This window comes from Anomalospiza imberbis, chromosome 7, assembly GCF_031753505.1.
Source record: "Anomalospiza imberbis isolate Cuckoo-Finch-1a 21T00152 chromosome 7, ASM3175350v1, whole genome shotgun sequence".
NCBI lineage: Eukaryota > Metazoa > Chordata > Aves > Passeriformes > Viduidae > Anomalospiza > Anomalospiza imberbis.
This window is the reverse complement of record NC_089687.1, coordinates 19388547-19416546: the sequence shown is the minus strand read 5'-3', so window position 1 is coordinate 19416546 and position 28000 is coordinate 19388547. Positions and strand designations below refer to the sequence as shown.

Below are 28000 nucleotides of genomic sequence, written 5' to 3'. Positions count from 1 at the left end.
TACTTACTATCTTCACATTGAATGCTAATGCAAGACATTGACTCTCAATTTTGGCCAGGAAAAAAAAACCCTGAAACTGGATTGTCTGCATTCAGATCTTTTCCTACATGATGGAAACATTCATAAGCTATAATACCACACTTGCCTCCCAAAGGAATGTGTTACATTATGAATCTACTATCAAAGTCCAAGTAAACTACAGCATTTTAAAACAATTTCTTAGTAAAATTATTTGAGATTAAAAGGGTGAAATTAGGACCAAATAAGTCATCAATTTACTTCTGTAAGTGAAACTGTGGTACTCTTTTATTGGGATATAAACCCAAATTCTGACTGGCAATAAATTACAATATGAAGCCTACAATTAAAAAAAGTTCCACACTAGTTCCTTTGGGGATTATCTCATAATTTCCTCTGTTGCATTTTTCTATGTGCATAAGCAAGCACTTGCCTACTTTCTGCCTATGTACAAGATAAAAGTCTTGGAAATTGTATCACTGAAGATTTATATGTTCCATCTCATCAGCCTTTTGGACATCAGAGAGGGAGAGAGGGTGAGCAGGTGAGGAAAGTTAGGAAATTCAAATGGATACAATTAATGATATGGAAGTTGGGGATGCTATCCCTTCTAACTCTTTCTCTGACTATTGTTAAAAGTAACACAAAACAATTGAAATAAACATATTTAATTAATAAATTCATGCAACCAAAGAAGTTCCTAAAACAGTTTTTCCTTTTGTGGGCGTCACATTTGTTCACATTATGTGAAATAAGTCACAAGTGAGAGCACGTGCCTGATTCCCAAAAAGTGCTTACAGTAACAGCTCCAGTGGAGCAAGCAGAGCATTGCTCTTGAGGAAATCAATAGGTAATTGCTTGTAGGAAAAGTTCTCTTTAGGCTGTCTGATGTTTTGGCCAGTCTGCATCATGTCTGAATGAATTTATATATTGCATCTGTGTCCTGAGTTCATGAATGAATCATGCATTTGTGAGACCACACTCTACTTTTCCAAGTAAAAATTAGGAGCTTTTACCCATTTTTTTTCCTCTTCCAGATTGCCAGCGAAGCTCTCTCTAACATCAGAACAGTAGCTGGGATAGGAAAAGAGAAGATGTTTATCGACAATTTTGAGAAGCACCTGGATTTGCCCTACAGAGCTGCAATCAAAAAAGCACATGTGTACGGACTCTGCTTTGGCTTTGCCCAGAGCATTGTGTTCATTGCCAACTCTGTCTCTTACCGATATGGGGGATTTCTCGTTAACACTGAGGGACTCCATTACAGCTTTGTGTTCAGGTGAGAGCCGGCTCAGAGCCACAAACACGTCGCTAAAAGTTCTGGACTTGTTGTGGTGTTCAGTTTCCTGATGGCTTCCCAAGAATGACCGTTTCCCCCTTCCCCACAGGGTGATCTCTGCAATTGTCACCAGTGGAACTGCTTTGGGAAGAGCTTCTTCCTATACCCCAAACTATGCCAAAGCCAAAACATCTGCTGCACGCTTTTTTCAACTGGTTGATCGGCTTCCTAAAATCAGTGTTTACAGTGAAAAAGGGGAAAAATGGGTAAGAGTGGAGATGCGTAATTTGTGATGTCAGCTCACTACAGGCATGGATGTTGCACCAATGATTTAGGAGTCGATGAGGATTAATGCTTTACCAGAAGGTTATGCTGATTGTAAAATTTTTATTTTTCTTTGCTGTTTTGGAAGCAAGCTCTGTACTAGACAGAAAAAGTAGTATAAAGTCAGCCATTAGGAATTTATCAGTGTAAAACTCCTGTAAATTGGAATGGAACTGATTTGGATGACTCACAGAACAGCAAGCTCTTACTTCCTGCTTTACAGTTCACAACAAACCTTACTATTGCTAATTATAATGAAGGTTTTTCCATTCACATCAAACTGGCGGGGAGGTGTTCATAAGGAGGCAAAGAATTGTTGAGTCAGTCAAATGAAAATGCTCAGTTTCTGGTGAATTGGAAAGTCAGACCCAGAAAATTGAAATTACTTATTTTATACACAGTGTCTATATTAAAATGAAAAATGTGCCCATTTGCAAGGCAATGCCATTTCCAATTTATGCCTCTGACCAGTGACATGCAGGGAAGCATAAGCAGAGAAACAGTGTCATGACTAATAGCTTCACCTCTAGGACAGCTACTCCAGTATGGTTTTTTCCCTTTTCCTGAGATAATTTCATAAGTACAAATGTCAAATTTTAAGCAAAAGATGCAAGAATGGATCTGAAAAAGAGTTGTCTTGTACTTTACAATTCAGGGTTGAGCTTGAGCTCACTGTAACATCTTTTTCTTTTCACCAGGATGATTTCAAGGGAAGCATTGAATTTCTTAACTGTAAATTCACATACCCTTCTCGGCCTGATATTCAGGTCCTGAAAGGACTCACTATATCTGTTAAGCCTGGACAGACTTTGGCATTTGTTGGAAGCAGTGGCTGTGGTAAGAGTACCAGTGTCCAACTTCTGGAGCGTTTCTATGACCCTGAGAAAGGAAGTGTGGTAAGCAAAGAAAATGTGGTTTCTGTGCTCTGGTTTCCAGCAGTGCTCCAAGGGCCTTCTGCCTGTGTCCTACTGTGCAGCCTAGCAGTGGTGGCTCATACATGTGCAGTTGGAGGCTTCCTCTCCTTCTCAAAAGGACAGATGTGGACTATTTGGACAGTTTCCAAGTATTATCTCAGACATAGTCAGACAAGATAAGAGAACTACATGCCTCAGGTGCACTCTCATGCATTAGGCATTTGCCTTGGTAGCTTCTGTATGAAACATACAAATGTATGCTGTGAATTGTGAGAGAACAAGCAAAATGTCCGAATGGAGCAACAAAGAGCCTGAAACTTGCCTAGATTTAACTTCCAGTTATTCAATTACTGAGAGCTGAGAAAGCTTTTTTATGTTTTCCTAACGTAAATACTTACCCATCTAGACTGATTTATCTTTCTCTGGAAAAAATTTGTGTGGTGATCACTATGTCAGGAAGGCAATAAAGCATATGCCTAAACGTAAGCAATTAAATAGTTCACTAGGACTTCTGTTGAGCAAATGGTCTAGTGTATTTTGTGGTATGGATCAAAGCCTTACCACAAAATACACATCATGTACAAAGGAGTCCAAGACAAGCAATTCTACCAATCACTTTAAATCAGTTGTGTTTGTGTTTTAATGATACGGTTAAATAATTTTGTTTTGCTATAAACTATTTTGGTATTGCAAGCTGTTGTTCTGTAATGATGTTTCAAGTTTTCTCCCATTTCCTCATAGTTAATAGATGGACATGACTCTAAGAACGTAAATGTGCAGTTTCTTAGATCAAAAATTGGAATAGTGTCACAGGAGCCTGTGCTATTTGACTGCAGCATTGCTGATAATATCAAATATGGCAGTAACACAAAAGAAACAACGATGGAAAAAGTCATAGAAGCAGCCCAGAAGGCTCAACTTCATGATTTTGTCATGTCTCTGCCTAACGTAAGTACCTGAGAGGCCTTGGCTGCTCAGTGTTCATTGCAGGAGTTGCTCTGAAACCAGCTGAAGTTGCTACATGCAGGCACGTTTTATGTCCTTTTACAGCCTTGACAGTAGGAGCACGACGGTGCTGTGACCATTTGTTTTGTTCCTTAGAGTCTGGGTGTGAGTTACTACTGAATTCTTACATGGCAGGCAAATACATAAATCCTGTTCCCAGCTGTGGGAGATTTGCCTTGTGAGTAGGACATGATACTTAGACAAAAATATTTGAAGCTGGCTGCTTGTGTACACTTAAGAAGTGTTTAAATGCACTAAAATAATATAAATATAAAAAGAACATATAAAGTAGGGATACAATTTAGGCACCCAATCAAAGCGCTTTTCTAGAAAACGCTTAAATCTTTCAGCCTTTTCTCCCAAATCTAGGGCAGGGAGAATTCTTTTTGCCTCAGAAAAATAGCCAACATTTTGCTATCATATTCTCCTTCCAGGCTCATTATTATGCTGCCTGGGCTTCAGGGCCATGTGCAGACAAAGCAGAGCTTGGAAACCTCACCCCAAACATGTTTGCCTGGACATGGTTTCTGCATTCCCAGGTTCTGCAAGTGGTCAGCAGTGGTCGACTTACTTTCCTGTCTCCTGCTCTTCCTTTAGCTGTGTACTGGTGTGTTAAATTACATCTGAATAAAATACTCCTTTTGTATATTTTTCAGAAATATGAAACTAATGTTGGGGCTCAGGGATCCCAGCTGTCTCGTGGGCAAAAGCAACGCATTGCCATAGCAAGGGCCATCATACGAGACCCTAAAATTTTATTACTGGATGAAGCTACATCTGCCTTAGACACGGAAAGTGAAAAGGTAAATGTGCAGTGATAATCAATAAGGGAAAGTTAACACAATGGCCTACAACATACAATACCTTTTCTGTGCTATAGAGATGCCAATATACTCTGCTGTATGACTGCACATTATTCCACATTGTGAATTCAGCACTTTCACCTTTAATGATGTTTCCAAGAAGTGCAGGAGGTACAGCTGTAAGAAAATGCAGCCAGCCCCAAGTGCTCTTAAACTATCTATGAGAGACAGGACTTCTTCAGAAATGTCTGAATTGCCTGGATTTCAAAGCATTCAGTTGATATTTAGCATGGCAGCAGAGTAAAGGCCTTCCTTAATTTCTACTTCTATGTTTAGCTGTCCCTTGTTTGTACTACTGGTAAACAGAGTTCCTGACCCACATCAATATCAGAACCTCTGATTTAGTCTCTGTCCCTTTTAAAAGTCTTCTACAATATGGCTGATTAATCTGAAGCAATTGGGTTCCTCCAGCTCTGAGCTCTATTGTATTTGCACATTTTTATTCTGACACTTTGTCTGTTGCCTTTAGACTGTGCAGGCAGCGCTGGATAAAGCCAGAGAAGGGCGCACCTGCATCGTCATTGCCCACCGCTTGTCCACCATCCAGAATGCTGACATCATTGCTGTAATGTCACAAGGACTCATCATTGAAAGGGGCACTCATGATGAACTGATGGCTATGGAAGGAGCCTACTGGAAGCTTGTTACCACTGGAGCCTCAATTAGCTGAATTACTGTGATTCTAAATTTGAAAGATTTCTGTAAGCAAATTCTTTGCAGTAGGTATGTGTATGTTGGTGCTCCATTGTGCTACAGAGTGAGTGCTCTACAATACAATGAGATCTGTAGAACCCTGAATGTATGTAGCTGTCGGCATCAAGCACACTTGTCCAGCACAAGCAAGGCACTAACTGAGGCTGATGCTCTCAGGAAGCATCTTAGCCCACTGATAAGGGAAAAAAAGTGGGAAAGATCTTTCCTGGAGATCTGGGGAGTTGCCACTACCTGCAGTCAGACTGCACAGTTCTGTCATGCCTCAACTAGTGATGAAGGAAGACTCTGGTGTTCAGGAAACTGCCCTTTCTCTAGGTAAGCTGAATGAGTGAAAACAACCCCTCAAATGATGCTGTACATCTGAAGGGATCAAATCTGTCCTAACGTTTGGTCTGCAGACAATTTCAGCAGAGGCCTTTCCCGTGCATGCAGAAGCCCCACTCTTTCACCCATTGTACCACACACGTCAGTGGTACTATTCGGGGAGGCTGGGCTTCCCTTGTGTGCACCTGCAGCACTGACACGGCTGTGCCCCTTCAACAAACAGTACTTACAAAGAAGGCACCTCCACAAAAGTAAGGAAAGCATCCAAGGTAAGGAACAGAAGCTGGTGAGGATCACTTCCTAGCCCACCACTCTCCAGCTAATACTCATCATTCTAATCAGCTGTCAAAAAGTTTTTTGAATAGGAATAAATGCCTTGGTTAAATTAATGTAGAATTCTATGGTTAATCATCACTTATTTAAACCACTTCTACTGAAATGGTGATAGATACATTCATTTCTTCAGAACGTAATACAATCATGAGTGAAGGTGGAAAAAATAGGCATAATTAGTTCTTTGTATTAAATACAGTTGATAAACAGAGCAACAATATATTCAGAAATGACAGAGGTCAGGAAGGAGCTTCTTTTGGGAGAAACTTGTATCTGTCACAGTTTATTGTAGCATCTACCACAAGTTTCACTGAAATATGTTATTTATTATTGTCTGCAGCACAACAGGACTGTTTCCTTTAGTGACTAGGATCTTGAAGAAAAGCAGATAAAGTATAGATTACAGTTTCAATATTTAAATATTCATTTTAAACAACAGAGTATCAACTGGAAAAGTCATTCTCCATGTCCTAAAATCTGCATCGGGGCTGGTTTCCACTCACTTTGTAAGTCACACCACTCATAAAATACTGCAACAGTAGCAGTACATAAATAGAGCTGTAAGTGTAAAAAGTTTATTAGCATACATCCCTTAATTCCAGGCAGCAAAATCCAATTTCGACTTTTATACAACTCCATTAATAGAATCACTGCCATATACCCTATTGAAATCACACAGCCAGCACTGAAATGGCTAGCTCTCTAAGGAAGTCTGTATTTTAAACCTTAACTGAAAAGTATAAGCTGCATCATTTGCTTTAATCTTTTTAGCCTTGTTACATTTCAGAGCAATAAGTAAGTCTGATGGCTCAGGAAACTATTGGCAGAGTGACTATCAATAACCTGCAGACATGTGTATGTGATATTTAATTAATATTATTATTTAAGGCCACAGAAAAATAATGACTCTTCATTAAAAATTACAATGACTATGTAAACTTATTTCATCATTCTTTTTCCTAAAAGGCAATAACTTTGTAACCAAATTAAACCAATAAATTGTATTTTTTTTAATGGCTCTTGTGCTCTGGCATTTCTTCTCTTACCCTTCAGCCAAGCACATGAGTATGTGGCAGCAGCCAGCAAGTATCATGTCTGTGACAAGTGTTTGCTGTTCAGCTGCTGAGAGGGCCAACTCCTGCCTGCACAGGAGCCTGCTGTCTCCCTGCAGGAGCACAGGGCCACAGCCCAAGCTGGGTGATTGTGCTGCTGCTCTTCAGTCTAACATTATCTTCTTTCCAGGCAGCTAAATTTTGGGAAGGGTGCTACTCCAACAGAAAGCACTCACTGTGTATTTGATGCCACTTTGTTCCTATGTGCTGTTGAAAAATCTCTGGTATCTGGGCAGAGGGATTAGATTGCAGGTGCCACTACACGGTGCGTGGGCATAAGCAGCAAGCCTTGATGGAATGTTCAGTGCAGAGCTGGACTGGTCTTGCTGCTGCAGCAGCCTCACTGGTAAAATGTCCCAGCCCTGGGTCTTGGTGACAATATTCCCAAACCATTCCCAAGTCATTTGCTTACATCTTTCAAGCCAGACCTGAGTTATTACTCTTGACAGTAAACGGTGTCATTTGGTGTCTCCTGCTGTATGCTTCTCTGCATGGTCCATGGCAGCTGCATTTTCCAATACCCTATTCCTCTAGGCAGATAAAACCATGATACTGTTTTGGGATAGCACCTGAGTAACTGGTCTGCAAATACAGCTCCTGCTCCAATTAGACTCCTCTGGGTAGGAGCATATCTGGGCCCATAGTCCCTACACCAGGAAGGCTAAACAGGGAATGGGGAGGATAAAAAGAAAAGCTGCATAGTAGCAAGAGTGTTGTGAACTGAATGTAATGACAACTTGTCAGCTAGTTGGTATGAAAAGCAAGGGACAGCTTCACTTCATATAACTCCTGCCTCATAAGACTCTTTCTGCAGAGAGGTGGAAGTACTTTTGGAATAGCATTTTCCCAATACTATTATGGGCATCTCTAAGTCAGGAATTATTTGGCATCTCTAAATCAAGAATAAAAGGTTAAATTTCTCCTGGGATCCTACTAGTGGGAGTAAGGAGATCAGTCCTACACTTTCTACTCTCATTATTAATAGGAAAACCTTAATTCAAAAGGCTTGTGGCTCAAACTGAGCTGAGTCGCTAGCTCATCCTGCAAGTGTATATGTCCTGTATCTGTTCCAAATATTAACAATTTAAAAACCTGGAAAGGCCTGGTGAAATTACAGCTTAAATGTTTAACAATTCGAGCTCTTAGTAAGGTCACACAGTATATTTAAATAAGGTCTGGACTATAATTTTTGACTGCAATAAATTTACTGAAGCCTGAGTAAGGGACATGCAGGTTTATTTCACTGCAACAACTGGTTCCTGGCTCCTGATTTTCAATTCTAATTCTATCAAAATATCACAATTATCTTGACACTTTTCTATTATACCTCTCTGGAAAAGGCCAACTCTGAAGATTCGAGAGCCCTCTCTGGAGATTCTTCAAGCACTTACACAAATTTCCATACCACAACACAGCTGCTTAGAAAGCATCCTATAGCCATTGCATTATCAGTAGGTTAATTTCTGAAGTTAATAGCAACATTACACTAAATTTATTCATTTGATATTATTCATATTAATATCACCATTCTTTGATTTAGTAATGTTTTAATAGTTGAAGAAAAATTAAGAGGTGGTTCAGACAGGAAGATGTTCTATGTCCTTTTCCCTGAAGCACTGAAATTACAGAATGAACAGGACACTCCAAGAAAGTGAGTGAGAGCCCACATCTTCCTACATGTCTTTACAGAGCTTAGAAGAATACTGCAGAATGCCGTTGTCATTCTACATTTATGGTTGTGTCTACCACAACAGTAGCACCAAGATTCTTTGTCAGTGTTGGGAAACAGAGACTCTCACATGATTAGAAGCCTAGAAATGTGATCTCTACCCATAACTCCCAGCTTAAAATTGTCACTAAATCCAAATGCTCCTGTGAGAACTTTGGACAATTGTGCATGAAGAATCCTCTACTGCTGGTTAGGAGGAGCCAGGAACAGAACAACAACTCAATCAACCTGCTACTGCTCTGCAATGCCTCTGTAGGTTATCTCACTAGTAGGGAATAACAAAGCACACAGTAACTTGAACACAGCTGAAATCTTTGTCATAGCTCTCTTTGTTCTTCATTGTTTGTGTCTAGATCCATGAACTTAGTGATTTTGCTTAAGGAGTACCAATTATAGGAAAGAGTGGTTTCAGGTCAGCTGCTGTGGGAAAAAGTTCAGAGAACCATTAGAGAAGATATCAGGAGATGCACAAAGCAGAATACTCCTCAGACTTAGAAGTAGATGAATAATTTTCTTAAGTCATGGTAGTCTTACTAGGCTCTTAATTAAGGAAGCCTGTTTCAGATTTGCTTCTGTAATTTGCATCTTGTTCATTCCCAAAGGCCAACACCAAACTATTCACATTGTTTACCCAATTAAATAAGATTCTTTCAATTACCTCCTACCTAATTGGACGTCTAGAAGCAATATCATGTTTTCATCTTCTAAGCCTTATTGCTTTCAGATCATATATAAGCACCCCTCATTACTCATAGCCAGGCATACTAAGACTCTCTCTCTCTCTCTCTCTCTCTCTCTCTCTATATATATATATATATATATCTACACATAGGGAGAGAGAGAGAGAGAGAGTTTTATGGGATGGTATCAGCAAAATACTGCTTAAAGATTGTGCACTGAAAGGGAATATACAATAATAGATGCCAAATAATGAATAAAATGGAAAATACCCCTTTAGAAAATCCATTTTATATAGCAAACATATATTCAACCTATTAGTTACTTGTGTGCTTAGTTAAACAAATAATAGAAACTTGAAGTGACAGTCCGCAATGATATTTTCATGATTTACACAACTACTAACTGATTCAGGCTTGTGACTGTAGATCTGAGAGAATTAGCAGGGAATTACCTTTGCAATGCAGGAGCATGAACAACATCCTTGAGGTCATCTACTGAGAAAATGTCATTATTGACAACTTTTTTCATATGTTGCTCTGTGTAGATGTACAAAACCCAAAGATTTTTACACCATATTTAAGCATTTTCCCTATTGAAACTGTGATCTGTATCATTCATGATTCATGTGACCACTTTCAAAAAGTAAAAAAGACAAAAACCACACAGTAATGCAAAAATATATTCTACAGAGTCCAATGGAAATAAACTTTTTTTTCTCATCTGACTTAATCAGAAGCTGGTTTGCTCAGGAAGCTCAATAAATTAAATATAAAGCCTTGTTTATAACTATGCTGGCCTTTTTCACAGTGCCTGGGTACAGCTGCACAGTAGGTGGAGTGATACTGTACACCATTATGTAGCAGTATAACACACAGTATCTATTTATAAAAAAAAAGAAATATCGAGTATCACTATGTACAACTCATGCTCGAAGCATTATCTAGCTAGAGATGGACAGAACTAAAACACCACCATATAGCTAAATAAAGATGGTTGGTTATACTTTAAAACTTCATTATGACCCAGAGTATTGGGCCATTTCTAACCATACTGCAGTGTGCTTGCAATATTTCTAGGAATAAAATCAGCAACTAATATTTCTCAGCTGTTTGAGTGTACTGATTTTGGATGTACTGGTTACTTACCAGGAATACATCAAAGATGCAGCGGCATCCCCTTGTTTTAAATGAATTAGCAAAACTGCCTTGGCAGAGGGTTCTCAAACAGTTCACATCCATCCCCACATTGCTAACCATTTTGAAACTTTACCTAATTCAGTTTCTTTTCAGTTGTCCTCATTAATGAGTGGACACAGTACGGAACCAAGGCAACTACAGTCAGAGGCATAGCTGCGCTCTTACAAAAAGAGAGAATGTAAAACAAATACTCAGTATGAGTAGGTATCTTAACAAAATTATACAGCTGCAGGGTAGCTAAAGAAGCAGCTATACACAATATGCGGAAACTTATCTTGCAGCTATTTTTACCTTTGCAGCTTGTGATGAACATTTCAGAATTAATTCCAAGACCTAAACCAAAGAGTGCACCTAAATTCCTCACCAGTCCAGCAAATGGAGTTGTGTCAATGTTTATCCAGTCTGGGTTGGCACACCACTTCTTGGCCTTCGGAACGGACCATAGCAAGTCAATATCAAGAAGCTTGAGGGATAGATAAAATCCAAGGGCAAAGATGAAAAGAAACAAGTTTGTCTTGATGTACGTTCTCAAGCTTGCTGTCTGAATAGCAGGGGTATGCTCAAATGCTTCTGCCACAAGAATGCCTGTGGATTAGAAACTCAGTGTTACAGGGAACAGCACACTTGTACTTTGAAGAAGTATTTTCTACAGTGTCCCTACAGAATTTGACTTTTAAAGACAGAAGAATATATCTGTGTAATAAATATCTAAGTGTGTGTCTATATCTTTATATATACCTACACATATAGACACACAATTTACCACTTTTGCAGTACATTATAAAATCCTTCCTCCCACTCAAAACTGCCACTTTGGGAAAAAAAAAATACCAAGCACTAAATGGTTTTGATATGAGGCATACCTTAAGGCCTGACTGCATCTCCCAGGTGACAACCTATCAAATATTAGAGGTAAACTGGAACATTCCTTTTCCAAAAGAGCCCCTCACTCAAAGACTGGCTCCAGCAATGCAGAATTCAACACCAGTTCCCACACAGGCTGTGAGTGTTGAAGGAAAAGACACAGAACACACTTATCTTCTCTTGTACTCATTTTATCCTGGTTGTGAAGAGGGAAAGCTGTTAACCAGCGCTGCCCAGGTGCACTGCATCCATGAAAGAGAACATGAGCAGGAAGCCCCTGCTAAATGCACTGGTCACCCTCCTTAAAATCAGATAGATACCAGAGATACTGCTAACAGTTTGGACTCCATGAATACCAATTTATAATATGCTTAAGTAACTCTGAAAAATGTACTTTAGCATCTTAAATCACCCAGGAGAGTTTGTCCTGCAATTTACAATTTTTTCCATTTTGTCCCAGGTCTCTGTGTTTGTCCACATTGCACACATGCTATTTTGCAACTGGACACCATTTGAAGTGACCCAAATAACTTCCTCCTGTGAGGAAAGGTTAGAGCCATGTAGGAGCAATTTCCTCTCTGATCTCTTCCACACAGGCAGTACAATTAAAGATCAGATGCAGCCAGTACAAAGTCAGAGCTAGTCTGAGGCAGTGTGGACACTACAGTCAGCATCAAATGGCAGGTGGACAAGGGCTCACTCCCTTCACTGTGAATTACATAGGCAGTACCTACATTCTAGCTCAGAAATTATACCTTTGGACTATTACCAAATCCCAGACTTTCCAGAGAGTGGAGAGCACCACTGGGGCTGCAAGACAAGTCCAACTACTAAAAATCTCTTGTCTTCTCTGATATTTAAAAAAAAAATGCATATAGGTTAAAAAGGAAATGAAAAATAGCAGCATTACCAGCAAATACTCCAAGAACAACTTGATGAGGGAAATGTGTTGCTATGAATACTCTTGAGATGCACACACTGATCTGGATAATCCAAAAAATACTCCAGAGGAATGACCATGTTAATCTAAGAGGGAAAAGGAAGATGCTTAAAAGTTAAGATATTTCATCTACTTATTTACCCCAAAACCCATCATGTAAGGCTCATGCTTTTACAGCAGAGGTTGACTAAGTAGAGTAGTTTAGAATCAGATGATTAAAAACTAGAAGTCAGTACTAAAACATTATCAAGACAGGTTACATTAACAGATCTCAGAAGTTTCAGATCCAAGACACCTCTGTGGTTTAAGTGATAAAAGTCATCAATGGCAGATTAAATTAGGACTAATACCTTAAATATATCTCTCATCATGAAGTCATAGCTATTTGCAAAACTCAATTATTTCATGACAAAATTCACACAGTGTGAAAACAACCTTGCAGCCTTAGAAAGAACAGCCACCAAAGCAATTGCAGGACTTTCCCACAGAGCTGAGCAACACGTTACAGTGAATTTTGTCAACATTATGTGCACTTGCTTTAAAATGGGCGAAGGATGACTACCAAAGCAGTAAATTTATGTACTAACCAAAAAAATCCAACACATAGTGACAATTATAGAATTAAAAATTTCCAGCACTGAAGATTTAGGACTGATTCAGAGATATTGTATGCAATGTCTGTAAATAAATACCAGACTATACAAACAGATAAATCCTCTTAATATACTTTTTCTTCAGCTGAAGTAGATTATAATAAAGGGTTGTTGGCTTTTTCACAAAATAGACCAAACTGTGAATATTTGTTTAAATTAAGTCCATTAAAAACATAGCATGTATTTAAAGAAATACCTGAATATAATGAGTTGGAATCATTGAAAGACACTGACCTGTGAAGGGTAACAGCTGATTTATCTTTCCTTCTAACTGTGTAGCTAAGTGCTGCTGTGACCATTACATACCAGACGCAGGATGATCCCATGGCATGTCCAGATGGGCTTCCTAGTAAAAACAAAAAGGAAATATTCAACTCAAGAATGAAGACTGTGACATCTGTCATAAAGAAAGTGTCTACTGGTAGTTACTCAGGCACCTAATAATTTAGAAGGGAAATGGCTAACAAAGGCTGAAAGAATGTGAACTGCTTCTCAAAAGTTAATTTTTGCCACGTGAATTTTTCAGAAGGTCCACCTATAGGGAATCCCTAATACTTGTCTGAAATAGAAAAAGGTAATAGCTTACTCATTTTATATTGGTGTAAGTTGGAATCTTGAAAGGAAAACGTATTATTTTCCCATTATTTGGATTTAAAAATTTTAAAAAGCACCTAGGGCTGTCTTAGAGCTGTAGCATGGAATGTAGAAATTATGTATGAGGAACACATAAGAAAGTTTTGAATTAACCTCCCCATAATTAACAGGAGCAACAGAAATTTAGCTCTTTGTAACATACTAAACTAAAGTACCAGTATAACTTTAGATAGCACTTCCAAGCTTTTTATCTTACATTGCTTCTGCAATTACCACGGTGTTAACAATTGTGAGCCGTGTCTCATTAGCAATATTATAATGCTGGTAATTAATATTTTGAGTAGCTTTGTAATAATTTTAGAAATGTATCTGAAGGATGGAAAAAATGTGTCTTTATGCTTTACTTTGATAAATTTTATTATTATTAAGGTGCTGTAAAATAATAACCAGATTAAAAGCAGATTTTTAATGAAACTGGCACATGATATGATGCTCTAATTGCTTTACCCACAAGTACAGCACACAGTAGGCTACCTACAGCAGTCTATAATAGGGGACACTCTCTCATCTACAGAACAACAGTGATTTCTTTTTAGTCCAAGTTATAATAATATATGTGTCATTTGTTTTAATTTAAAAAATAAAATTTTAATTTTACTGGAAGCAATATGAAACCACAGAGAAGTTCCTACAACTGTGAAAATCACCATAAAACAAGGTATGCTTGTATGATGCAAGGGAAGTGATTCCTAAAATCACTCTGTCACTTCCTTTCTCATATTCACCAGAATTACATTCAACAAATCAAAATAGGGAAAGAAAAAATTAGATCATTGCAATCTGTAAATCTGGGACCTTTACATCTTGGTTTTCTGTGGAGACAAAAGAGAAGGCACAGAGTTATTTCACTATCAGAAGAAATAATTTTGGCTCAAGAATGTGATATGACCCAGCACTATCTAGTAGTGCGTAGAGTAAAAGAATATTTCAGTGAAGTAGTAAAGCAGAAATGTCTAGGCAGGACAAGCACAATGATTTCTGACTCCCTGCATTCATTTTTGCTATTCTGCTTGGCAGTGCATTTAGAGTCACTCTACCAGCTCTTTTGTTAATTTCCTATCAGATGTACACTCCTAAACCTCACAATGGAACATGTCACTGCAATAACATTGTATGTCAGCATTGTATGTCAGCTGTGGAAAAGCTTCTCTTTGTTGTCATCTAGGAATAGTATTTCATAGTTTATCTGCAAATTACCTACTTGAAACAGAATAAATTCCACCTTAAGGTTTGTATTCTTAAAGTTTTACAAATATCAGAAAACAATTGGCTGCCGGGTTTTAGTTCAGTTAATTCCAGAAGTACAAACCAAATTCAGGTCCTAAACTGTTTGCCATGTAGTCATATGAACAGTTTCCTCAGCTTCCCTTTTGCTGAGACATGGAGTTTGGGGTTCAGGCTATCCTAGCAGTATTTGGATCTGCCTTTCTCATGTCTGTGGCTGCTTCTCTAATTTTATAATATAAATTGCTATTTTAAAAGTGTGTGAAGTACCATGTAAGGTCATACAATCACTGTGTGCACATAACACCTGCACTTGACTGCACCTCCTCTTGCTAATGAGAAACAGGTCAGTGACAGTCTTAATGGTCCAGCGTAAGTCTCGAAGTCATTATAAGTGCAAAGAAGGAATCAATATGACAGTCGTACCCACTGGACAGAAATAGGAATGACCTTTCAGAAAGACAGCAACAAGAAGAAACGCCTTCCAGTTCAATGAATCAAAATGAAACACACTGACTGTCTCCTGAGCCAGGGCTCGGATCTACACAGCACTGAATGGACTCAGTTCTGAAGGCTTTTGATAGGATCTGAAGGACTTCAATACTTTGTGTTAAGTCCCAAATGAAGTATCTTGAAAGAAACTGCAGATTAAATAAAGACCAGGCATTATTAAACCCTGCCTCATACAAGGGCTTAAGCTTCTTGTTCACAATTACAATAGGAAGTAATGCAGGGTACTATTAACAAAATACACCCATGCAAACTGCTTAAAAGCTTTCAGTGGCATTGACAAGATGCAAAGCACATCATTTCCACATCAGTATTTTCTTGCACAACAAATTAAACTAAATTCAGTTAGCTCAATGCAAGTTCATCTTATTGTACATATTAGGGTTGCACAAGTTAATTTAGTTTCATCAGTATTGCATTTGATTTCCACAGACAAGATAATGAGACATAAAAGGTGAAAATATATTGAAAAGGTACATTTCAAAAATAATTTTTCCCCATATATTTGTACACATACTTTCACACACACATTCAGTGGCCGTGTCTGCTTCTGTTCTTTTCCACTCGTGATACATTATGTAATCGATTGCTGAAATTATTGTTATTTACACTGAACCATCTACTTAGTTTATGGGATTTGAATATTTGTTGCAACCGCAAACAAGCCCTCAAACTCAACAGCCCTGGGCTCTGGAACACATTAAACAATGTATTTCACAAGTTTTGTGAAAATTTCTTTTCAATACACCAGTTCATTCTAGTAGTAGTTATTTTTAAAGCAAGTCCCCCTCCCTTGCATCTTTTAAAGGCAATGAAGGAAATAGTCTTGTCACACAGCAAATACCTATTGTATTTCTTCCTTTTCCTCTACTTGTTTTTGTGTTCTATTTTATAAGTGAGCTCTGAGATTTCTGTATCATATAAAACCTTCTTAAGTCCCATTCTCTCCCCCTTGAAGCAGTTATCCCTATCAAATGTACCAAGGAAATCTCCAACATTTCTTACCTGGTCCAGTTTCACATGTTATAGGAAACTGTTCGAGGCATGGGCTTGACTGATTAGGATAAATCATTGTTTCTTGCACCCACCAGTAAGGGCGATGGCCAAATAAAATCCTGACCAAAAAAAAAAAAAAAAAAAAAAAAAAAAAAAAAAAAAATTCAATGAAAATATTTTTACATAATAAGGCCTCAGCAAAGCATAATAAATAATCCTACATAGAATATCAAGAGCTATATTTGCAAAGCTATTCTATAGTAGTTCTACAGGTTCTTCTCCTCTTATTACAATGTTATTTCAAACATATCTTAAATATCTTCATTGTGAATTCCTATTTTATAATTACCAGGAAAAATTACTAGTACATTATTCACAGAAAGTTTTCTAAACTTGAGGTACATATAGTAACTATTATTAAAAATACCAAATTTTAAAACAAATCCAACTTCTTACCATTTAAATATGAGGTTGAACCAATCACCAATGACAGCCACCCATATCATTTTAGTACCAACCACTTGGTTGAGCTGAAACCAAAGAGGAAAATAAATTGAAAATATATTCCGAGGATCACCAACATGTGACATAAAATTAAGGAAATCCTGGTAAGCCCTGTAGTCCCTCTGTAAATGCTGAATAATAAGCACTCCATTGCTGTGAAGGAGATCCATATTAATGGATTCAACTGTACTTGAAATATAGTAAAGTTCCTTTAATCTTAAGTTTCTAGTGACAGAGAATGAGAATCGAGGAGGGGAGCTATTAAAAAGTGACAGAAGGTGATTGACGTTGCCTTTATATTATATAGGCGTGGTGTACCCAGCCATTCCCAAAACACGTGGCTCCAAATCTCTGGGAAAGCATATGAATCTCTTAGCACTGGAAAGCTCTTTTGTTTGCAAATTTTAATTGTAGGAAGCTAAGTGAAGTACATGCTGAGCAGCAGCAAATTGTGGGGAAAGTTTTGTGGAAACAAAATGTGTGACTCGTGCAATCCTTTGTAGGAACAGTTGGAACATGTTTGCTTAAACTTTTTCACAGTTCATTTCTCAGCAGGATGGACATCTTACTAATGTGTGTGCTTCATTAAGTGTTGCCTGTATAAAGGATAGAAAGAATACACAAATTACTGATCTTCACAGAACTGCCACTGAAGCTGTACATTTCACTTTGAAACAGAACTTGGCTGTAACTAATACTTCTACACAACACATTTTTTCAGTCAGGGAAAATGCAACCAGCATCCATATATCAATCCATGCTGTTGAGCTCTAGATTTATTGTTAAAGCAACAATACTGAAAAACACTGAAAAATACTGAAAAACAATTGTTTCCTTCCTACAAGAGGCCTGTTAATCCAGGGCCCAACGAAGATGATGCTCAGTCTCTGAGTCATCTTTTGGTACTGCCATTCTTGGGCACTGCTTACATGACGCCAGTCCTACATCCCTCCGCCTGCAGGAGCTCCAGCCCCCCCCCTTCTTGCTGCCCAGCCTGACAGAAATGAGACCTGATGTACAAACCACAGCAAGGTTGGGAACAGATAATCAGGAGTATTTCCCTGAACTATTCCCAAGTGAAGCACAGTAGATCTCCAGAGCCAACAACCCAGAGCAAACAGATTCTGCCACACAGCAGGAGTTTAAAAGAGTACAGCAGACAATATATTAGCATATCAGATTTATCAATATTGGTACTAATAACTGTAGTGTAGAATATTATGTTCATTTGAGGTGGCTTCATGAAAAGAACTTTTTCTACAAGAGATTAAATGGATACTAAAAGCCTGATGATATCAACTTCCAAAACCATCAGAGGAAAACTTCAAGCTCTTTATCAGGCTCTAATATTCTGATGTATTCATATCTTATATCAAATTATTATCTGTGTATCTGAAACAGTGTGAGTCAGAAGACAAAAGCAGCTCTATATTTGGACTGCACACTTCCCTAATACTCTTTCCATGCACTTCAAGCTAAACTGCACAAGCTGTAGTGACAAAGATATGAACTACTTAACTGTTTTTGCTGAAGAGGGGCTTAATGGCTTAAGAGGGCTTCATGATGTGTGGTCAGGGAAGTCACATGGAAACATTAAGTAGATTCAACAAATAAGGCATGACAATTAAATGGACGTAGAAGATTTCTCTTCCTGACACAATCTCACATTTACTTTAACCACTCACATTTACTTTAGCTAATAATAGTCTAGTTTCGGACATTTTTTAGCACATTTAAATCCTATCTGTTTAATGCTACCAATTGCATTAGCCATATAGAAAACCTTAATGTTAAAAGTTTCTATGCAGTGCTTCTCAATAACTACAATATTTTTCTATATACTGACCAAATTATTCACTTTAACTAGTGATATCTGATTTCAAGGGAAACCCTTCCAAATTCAAAATTTCAGGATATTTCAACAAAAATATTTCCTAGATTTTTTAACTGAAAATATTTGAGGACATTTGTTTCTTGCTAAGTTGTATACCTTTACTTTTTTTAGAGTATGCAGCAAGGCAACTGTCATAGAAATGAATGGATGGAATGTTTTTTCTCTCTCCTAGTACTTCTCCAAGACCATAATTGTTTAGAAATCTCTCTCCAATAACTCTTTGTACCTTATTGCTAAAGAAAATGTTCTTTTGCTACATTTTTTACTGCAAAAGTATCTTGCCTTTAAAGATAAGTAAGACAAAACCACCCTTTTACACATTTCTGGGTTTAGTATGCAGAAATGTAGAAAATGTGATGTCCTCTTCAAACATGAGTCACCAAGCCAATTGGCAACTGAATAACAGACATCTTACTTCTAGTACTTGGTTAAAAGATCAACAATTATAATGAGGTTAAGTCTAAATAACTATTGTTCGATTAGGAAAAAATACTTTGCAGTACATAAGTTTCCATCAAGGTACAATTTAATGTCCTCAGGAGAGTCAACCAAGTAATAAAATAGGTCATTTTACAGTCCCTCTTTAATGGCACCACTGTTAGTCAGTGATATCTGAAAAATTGCCTCTGACACAGGATGTGCAGAGGCATTGCAATAATTGCAATAACTTTTTGCATGTATGCTTTATTTATAAATTCAAACCCACCCACCCATATTATCTATGCACTAGGACAGCGATGCATCTGCTCAGGTCAAACTCTTCTTCAGACAGAACCCCTCAGGCACACTTTGGCTCTCCAGAAACTTTGTAAGTTTAGTGTCTGAAGCTATGTCTTGGCAATGTTTCAGTAAAGTAGCCTCTTTTAGTATAAATGCTGAAGACCTCTTGATACTAGCTTTCAGGATTTTGCTGCTGATTCTTATGCTTAGATAGAGAAAGAAATGCACCTTAGACATAATAAAGACTAACAGCAAGAGAAAAGGCTTTCATTTTCTCCTACATTCTTTCTGAGTTTTTCAGAAGCTCCTACATCCTCACCTTAGAGATACCAGAGGAGTCATGTTTACAAAGGATGTTTAAAAAACCTCAACAAATCCACAATCTACAAAACAGACACCATGGAAGTTTTGGAACAGGTAAGTGGTTTCTGTGGGAGAGGCAGCTCTCACTGTGTCTGGAATCAGTCATGATCCTGCTCCATCCAAGAGAAAATCAATAACTGACATAATCTCGTCCTGCCTGTTATATTACACAACCAATAAAAGTCGGAGACACTAAAGATCTTCCAAGCTGTAATAACCAACAAAGATGGTGAAACATGACTTGAAATACTATATTTAATAACTTGTTTGACAAAGGAGAAACACTTCCTCAATAGACCTTCCCTCACTCCCCTATGCAAAGAACTGCAAAAAGCTTCTGTAATCCCCCTAATGCTTCAAATTCACTCGAGATAATACATAAAATAAAACTATTTGCTGTCTTTTAGTATGGGGAATTGCAGGAAAACCTACTAATCGATACAAAATGGTCAGAAAGTGTTCAAAGCAAAAACCTTTCAAATGCTATCTGGTCATATATTTTTAAATTTATTGATAACTTCTTGATTTACTGTGTCTTACAAGACAAACAAAATCAAAGATCAAAGACTTCATATAGACATATATATATATATATATATATATATATAGACATAAAATGTAAAAGCAGCAAGAGACATACTGATGATCCACTGAAGGGAGGATAAAATGTTTACAGCTGCCTTGCTTGTACCTACATATTAGAGCAAATATTACATAACAGTCAACAGATGCTTTTAAGTAAATGTTTGCAAGGCATGGAGAAACCACCAAAGCAAACATTTTTTGAAACACTGTTAATGGAGGCCTATGTAATGGGCCTAACTTTCTGGTACATTATGCTTAGTTAATTGAACAATAACATGAATTTCCCCACCAGTATTTCCATTGACACTGGACCAACTACAAGGATTAACAAGCAATTTACTAAGTTCACCACAGACACTGTATACAACAGCTGACAGGTATTTCTTCAGGTGGGAATGTTTTCCAAGTGGAACACTGAGAAGATACACCATAATTTTTGAATTAGGAAGAGAAGAATATTTCAAGAAGTTTGCGCACTCTCTCTCTCTCTCTCTCTAATTTTTTACTTTCTTTCTTATCCCATGTCATTGGACCCAGGCGTTTTTTAGGGTTGGGTTGACCAATAGAAGTTTAGCAATAGTTAACATGACCCAGTCTCCTTCTCTTCATTCTGCCACCTTAACCTGATCTTTCCTAGTTAGTACAGTCATTACTCTTTGCTATAAAGTTAACTATGCGAGCATACAAAGACAACAAAACTAATCTGTGCACTATAACAATAACCAGACCTTAGTATTTGTTTACATCAGTAATGTAAATTAGTAATGTAATTACATTACATTGTGTTTATAAGTGCAACAGTATAAATTAAACAAACAATGCATGAAATACAATTCTGGCATGCCTATGAAAAAGTCACATCTAAGGAATTTTACTTATTTTAAGTATGAAGAACTACCTTTTAGAAATTAGAAGCAACTTAGAGAGGATAAAATTCCTTCAAGTTCCATGAACTGCAGGCAGAAATGGAACTGAACCCATTAGGGCAACAATCTCCAACCCATTTTTTCAATTCCCTTTCCAATAAGATTCCTATCTTACTGTCATTCTCTAATCCCTGAAACTAGCCTGCTCTAATTCTTAAAACTAGCCCTATGCCATCCATAGCCCAGGGAGTCAGAAACCTGCCACAAGAAGTAGCTGAGTCAGTTTATTAGTACCATTTTGTTAATTCTGTGATCCTTTAGAATGTCCTTATAAGCTGCAGTAGCTCTCCAACCCTGAGCTAGACATTTCAGCTGCCTTTTAACCCAGCACTGAACTGCCCAGGACTGACTTTCTGTTACCAATAAAATAAAGCAGCAGATTTTTGTTGGCAACATTCTGCCCTTCAGTTTGACTACAGGGAACTGTCACCCTGCGGCTACTGCTGTGCCCCTTGGAACCTTGAGTTTAACCAAGTAGCCTGGGGTTAAAAGGACACCCATGAAGAGCTGGAAAATGCAGAAATAGCACAAATAATGGTCTCCAGCCAAGCTCATAGTGTTAAAAATAGGGTAAATCATTGTTGAAACTTTTTTCCATCCATGACTACTCCGGGGCTTGCTAGGACAGACATTTGGAAAACAACATTTCAGAACAATTGTCTGGGCTAGAGTTATGGTGGATTGGCTGCCAGCATTTCTGTCTATGGAGCCTCTTGAATCAGACGCAGAAGAGGACTGCAGAAGCATCTGACCTGCACTAGTTTAGGCCATGAGGCCATATTCCTGTTTGTAGCTGGCAAAAACCATCAGTTTGAACTGAAACGTGCCAAAATCACTGTGCTTCCCTGAAACACACACTTGGTAAACTGATGGTGGACAGTAGTGGGAAAGGTTGAAGATAGGTTATAGTACAGTTCATGTCTCTCAAAACCTCTAAATGAATTGGAAAAGAGATTAATTAAGGTATGGATTCTGCCAGTAAATGTCACAGGCTATATTTAGTCTGAAACGGTGAAAGTCTAAAACAAAGGAATAGGACTAATGAGTCTAGAAGAACTTCACTGATGAAGAAAAGATAGCTAACATTTTTTAGCTAGTGTCTGCTGCTATGGGGTGAACCCATTATCTGTGTTAACCAGCTGTAGAACCCACCAAAAGACTATGTATTAGAAAATAGGACTTGTTTAGATTAGTTTAACTTGTATTTACTCAATGCCAGGGCCTGGGAAAATTGCATATTTAGAAAGTGATGAGGTCAGAAAATAAAGGCTAATAATGTTAGGAGCAACACTGAAACTTTATATTAATGGCACGTACTTGGCTAGGCAAGAAACATTCCTAAATAAAAAATGGCATAAGGTATAGGTCCATAGTGCCCAAATTCATATGTGACTAGGTAATCATCCCTGCACCAGCCCAACTGCAGTACATTTAGGTGTGAAGCAGGTAAGAAACAGGGGTCTATTAGCTTTAGGAACAATGCTGAGGAAACTGTGAAATCTGGAGAACAGTGTGTCCAACTCAAACGAGACAGGAATGCAGTGGGGTAAAAGTGTTTATACAAGAAGTTTGTATAAGAGTAACAGAACTAATAGTTGGTGGTGCCAGCTCAGACTTTACTAAGCATTGCACAGGTGGCAGACAGTAATTAGTCAGCAATCCTCAAAGTCATGCTAAATATACATTATTCTGGTCTTACCTAAATAGCACTGGCATAAACTAAAATTAGGACAAATTAATTAGCTATGGTAACAAAGTTATTAAAGCTTTCATAATAAAATGAAGGCTACTACTTTGGATCACAAACTAGTGCTTATCAAGAGCTAAAAGGGACTATAAACAACTGGAGAAAAACCAGTCACACTGTCATAAAGAGCAAACTCACTATGACAGACGTTTATGGCAAATGTTTGGGTACAGGCAGGGCTACTGTATGCTGGTTTTGTTCGCACCAAAAAGGACTGCAACTACCCCCGCACGTCATTCTCCTGTCGGAACGAGCTTCATCCACATTCTTGAGAAAATTCAAGCCGGGAAAATTAAAAGGCAATTCGGAAACTCACAAAATTTAAGACCGGTTACCGCAAATGTATTCCATGAGCAAAACCAGACACTGGGAACAAGCTGTGGCTTCAGAGGAGCGAAAATGAGCCCCGCTGTTTGTTCAGCACTGAACAGGCTGTTCCCCCCCACCGGCCCCGCCCCACCATGGCGGCCCCGCCCCACCATGGCGGCCGCGCCCCTCACGCCGGCCGCGCCTCGCGCCCGTTACCGCAGCAACGGCCCGGCGGGCCCGGGGCGGGCTCAGCCAATCAGCGGCGCGCTTGCTGCGGGGCGGGCGGGAGCGGCCGTTGGTGGCGGGAAGCGGCGCGGCTCGGACGCGGTGGGTGCGGGCCGGGCCCAGCGGGGGCGGCTCCCGGGCCGGCGGGCGGGGAGGGGGCGGCGGGGAAACCCCCCCTGGCCGAGCGCCGGGAGAGTTGCGAGGGAAACGCGGCTCCCACTGAGCCGACGGTGGCAACAAAAACAACTTGCGCGAAGAGGTTTGAACGGCAAGCGGGGCGGTAAAACCAGCCCTGAGCGTTTGTCCTGGGAGTTACCCCTGCTGCCTTTGCCTCCCGTGTCCTGACGCTGCGTCTGTTCTCTGCCAGGTTTGGTACAGCGGTATGGGTAATGCACAGGCGGAAGATGAAGTAGCACTCTTTGAAAGAGACATGAAAGAGTTTTGGATCCAGTTTAAAATCAGTTATGGCACAGAACAGAACAATCAGACTTCAGCGCTGAGAGATTTGTGCAAGGAGACTTTAGAAGCTCTTTCAGGTACAAAGACTCTATGCTCCTGTTAACTCTGCTTTTTGCTACTTGTCATCAAGCTTCTTCAGATAACTGAAGTAACTTTCCCTTACAGAGAAATGGTCCAAGAAGCTGAAAGAAGAGGACCTGATGATTGACAAAATTCACGAGTATAACAATGGTACAGTTATTTATTGTGTCCAACCTTTATAAAATTAGTTTAATACACATGAGTGGTATGTTTAACTTAATTCTGATGTTATTACTTACCTTTTTAAATGTGAAGACAGAATTAAACCCAAATATACTGGGTTGGTTACAATATGAATTTACAATGTAAATTTCAAGTCGAAAGCAATTTGTTGAAAAACTTCCTTGATGATGCAAAAATATGTTTTCTGCATAGAGCATAGGTATTTAAGACAATAGAGTATCAGAATTTCCTGACTGCAGTAGGAAAAGTAAATTAAATTGCTTAGTAAAGCCAAGTACTGTTATTTATGTGTTTCCCAAATTCCTAAGAGAATACTGTCAGCTCATCAATCTAGGGTTAACTTGGCTGAATGTTGTAAACTTCAGAATATCAGGTAAAAATGATTGCAACTCTCTTATCAGTCAGTGTTTCCATTCTTGGTTTTCTGTCATTACCTCTGGGCAGGAGCCACCATCTTCATGCTTTGAAGATGTTTATAGTGCTGGCACCAGAAACAAATTTCACCTCATTAAAATATCAGAGCAGCTCCATACTTTGTAGCTTCTCTTAGGAATAACTTTCACTTTAAGTTTGCATTTGATGCTCTTGGTGTAGTTAAGCTGACTTCTCTCTGCAGCTATGGTAGCATGCATTCCACTGTGTTTTATTAATACAAAAAATTTCAAACTACTAAAGTTTTAAATAGCAGGGACATACTTAATCAACTGTATATGTTCATATTCTCTTGCCTCCTTTCAGAGATTCTCCAGCAGAGCAAATACATAGCAGAAAAGGAAGAGCAGTTGTCAGAAATAAAATCAAAGCTAAATCAAGAACAAGAGCAGCAGAAGAACTTGACTGACAGCATCCAAGAGCTTAAAGAAGAGTTGATGAAGAAAATGGAAAGTAAGTAAGAAATGGACAATAAGTAAATTTTCTTAAGGACAGGTTGTTTTTAACACTTGCTCTTTGTGGCTTTTCTGCTGCTCTAAATGGTTTTTATGTGCTTGTTTTGCCTTTGATACTTACAATGGACTTTTAAATTCTAGTGAAATCTTCGAAAAATAAAGCTGCCAAGGAGAAAGTGGAACAAGTGAGCAAGATTAAAACATTGTTTAAAGAGCATCTTGCATTGGAGATGCGTAGAATTCCAGGTAGGTTTCTGTACTTTCCATAGTTTCTGTGCGCACTGATACAATGCGGTTCATGTTGGATTGTGCAGTGAAGAGCACACAGCTTACACGCTTGATCAGTTGGCTTAGTCCAGCTACTGCATTTGTCCCTCAAATGGCAAAATATGCTAAAATGCACTTGTCTTGCAAAGAGGCCAGGGTTGCTTAATTTGTCAGTGTTCTAAGAATATTAATTGAAACTAACTTTGTATTGTGATTTTTAGTCATCATTGTGACTCTGCAGCAGAGTTTAGTGGTGTTAATTAATTCTGTTTGTGTTTATTTTAGATGAGCAATTGCAGTTCATATTCAGACACATTGACCACAAAGATCCTGATAAGCCATACATGTGTACCCTTTCCATAAATGAACAAGGGGACTATGAAGGTATGTGAATTTTGAATACTTAAATAAGAGGACTGAATCTGACACCTCTGTTTGAAAAAAGGGGAGGAGTAAAGTGCAGTTTAGTTGTAATCTTTTATCTTCCAATTGCCAAATGAAAAATCTTGCAATGGTAATATTGTTTCTTTAATTATGTTTGTCTTGTTAACTTACATGACAATATGAGTACTTATATTCACTGCCCTCCATTTATGGAGATGCTGTTTACTTTGTATCAAGCAAAGCAAGAGAAGGACCATATACAGAGATGAGGCTGCTTCATTTATAGTTCGTTTCTGCTACAGTGGGTGTGTATGCTGACAGGCATATTTCAACTTGTTCCAGAGGCCTAGAGGGCAGAAAAAGGGTGACATAGGTGAAAGAATAAAACTTGAAATCCAGCATTCCCCTTCTGTAAGGGCACAGCCTTTTGCATCTCAAAGCTGGTCTGTCTATATGGATTTTACTTCAGTTATGGAATTTGAGTGCTGGATAGCTTCTAGACAGATGCTGCTGGGGCTCTGCCATGCCTCTAGGTAGGAACTGAGCAGATTTCTGGTTTTACTAATTCAGATTTAAACTGTTGAAGTTAGAAGTCTATCACATGCTGGGCTACATCAGTTTACAATCTGCTAACCTGCATAACAACGAAACGGTTTAGGAACATGTTTCAGTTTTTGAGCAGGCTATGGATTCCTGGGAATTGCTGTAACAATTCAGGCAGGAGCACAGCACTGAGTGGGAGGTCAGTAAATCAGAAAACCTGTTATGTTCTTTGAGGCTTTTTCTTTGCTGAAAGAAAATGAGGCTTCTCAAAAATAATGCAGGTGGAAGCGAAAACATAAAAAGATAAAAAACTACATCAGTATTTCATAGGTGCAGGAAAACACTAGTATTGATTTATTCATTTAATAGTAGTGTAATCTTTTGCAAATTTGTGTCATTTTAGTGACTTCCTGTACTCCTCCTCTGGACTGTATTGCAGAGTTACAGCTTAAACTGAGAGAAACTAACAATTTTTCTGCATTTGTTGCCAACATCAGAAAAGCTTTCACTGCTTTATCGTATAAGCAGTCTGCATGAAACTGGTTTGTACCTCTCTTTCTGGCTAATAAGAGTAGAGCACTCTTACTCCCTTCCTGTTGGTGAAATGGTGTCTTTATCTATGTCTGACGCCTAATTTCTAAATAAAGATAATGAAAGCAGTATTTTAGTCTACTGTTTTCTGGACACATTTTGGATCATTCTTTGAACAATAGTATCACCAACTACTGCCTTAAAAGAATGTCTCTGGACATGTAAATTTTGATCCATTACAAGCATTAATGATGTAATGGTTTGTATTTAGCTGCCACGGGAGATAATCAAAATAAACTACCTTCTGTAGTTTGTGTATCTTTTCCAAAACCATTGATGTCTCTTTCAAGTTTCTGTGTAGTTGAAATAGGCCTGAAACCTACTAAAAAAAAAAGTGTGCTGAAGCTTAGCACTTACTTCAGTTGCTTGTGTAATAGTCATTGTCTTGATTTTTACCCTAACTTGTACTCTACAGTGTTAACATTTCTATTCATGCATCTAAATGGTTGTTTTTCTTCTGGTCTGTTAAACTTTGTCATTGGAATTCTTTTGAGATGGCAAAGCCTATATTACAATGTATAATGTATTAAAGTACAATGAAGTATAATGTATTACAGTATGAAACAGAGTGGTGTCAAATAAATCATGTGTGTATTTTGCATCTTATCAAGAAGACTTTTACCACAATGCTCAGCTTTGACTGAAAATATTCTTTTTTTATCCTTTAAACTGTTTTCATTTTTACAGAATATTTAAAAGGACTGTTGCAACAAGAAATAAAATGCTTCATTTGATAATATACCATAGTTCAAATAAAGTCTTGACTAGGTTCAGTCCCAGATATTCTAGTGAATCAAAAACTAATATGTATGACCTAGTCATTTAGGCATGTGTAAATCTGGTGTTCAGATATTATCTGATCTGGTAAGATATTCTTAGTACAGTTGGGAATATTTCCCAGTCACATGTGAACTGTATTTTAAATAATTTGGTTTGTCTAAACCTAACCATATAGCTTGATGGATGCACCACAGACTACGCCCTCATCTAGGAGCACAA

At 38.3% G+C, this 28000-nt stretch overlaps 3 protein-coding genes across 17 annotated transcripts in view; 2 read left to right on the top strand and 1 right to left on the bottom strand.

The window, feature by feature from the left end:
- The window catches only part of ABCB11 (ATP binding cassette subfamily B member 11), a 39536-nt gene extending 33018 nt beyond the window's left edge, over nt 1–6518 (top strand). For both annotated transcript variants that reach the window (XM_068195795.1, XM_068195794.1), the window contains 6 exons: nt 1056–1297; nt 1407–1563; nt 2320–2517; nt 3277–3483; nt 4197–4343; nt 4873–6518. In XM_068195795.1, coding sequence (XP_068051896.1) covers nt 1056–1297; nt 1407–1563; nt 2320–2517; nt 3277–3483; nt 4197–4343; nt 4873–5073 — 1152 coding nt within the window. In that variant the 3' untranslated portion in view covers nt 5074–6518. The remainder of the gene's footprint in view (nt 1–1055; nt 1298–1406; nt 1564–2319; nt 2518–3276; nt 3484–4196; nt 4344–4872) is intronic.
- G6PC2 (glucose-6-phosphatase catalytic subunit 2) overlaps nt 1–23524 on the bottom strand; it is a 31766-nt gene extending 8242 nt beyond the window's left edge. Inside the window, exons 1-7 of one of the 14 annotated variants that reach the window (XM_068195799.1) lie at nt 16790–17107; nt 16343–16452; nt 13184–13295; nt 12267–12382; nt 10784–11077; nt 10566–10652; nt 8911–9035 (exon numbers count right to left, since the gene is read on the bottom strand). In XM_068195799.1, coding sequence (XP_068051900.1) covers nt 10582–10652; nt 10784–11077; nt 12267–12382; nt 13184–13295; nt 16343–16452; nt 16790–17007 — 921 coding nt within the window. In that variant the 5' untranslated portion in view covers nt 17008–17107 and the 3' untranslated portion in view covers nt 8911–9035; nt 10566–10581. Of the gene's footprint in view, nt 1–8910; nt 11078–11355; nt 11551–12265; nt 12383–13183; nt 13296–16342; nt 16453–16789; nt 17459–23388 lie in introns of those variants that run through there. The other 13 variants (XM_068195801.1, XM_068195796.1, XM_068195805.1 and 10 more) reach the window with 13 other exon arrangements.
- Nucleotides 23525–23808: 284 nt separating this feature from the next.
- On the top strand, nt 23809–27072 carry SPC25 (SPC25 component of NDC80 kinetochore complex). The gene is made up of 7 exons (XM_068195784.1): nt 23809–23865; nt 23974–24142; nt 24231–24296; nt 25068–25214; nt 25358–25462; nt 25769–25867; nt 26814–27072. The coding sequence occupies exons 2-7, from the start codon at nt 23989–23991 to the stop codon at nt 26945–26947; spliced, it is 705 nt and encodes a 234-aa protein (XP_068051885.1). The 5' UTR covers nt 23809–23865; nt 23974–23988; the 3' UTR covers nt 26948–27072.
- The last annotated feature ends 928 nt before the right edge of the window (nt 27073–28000 follow it).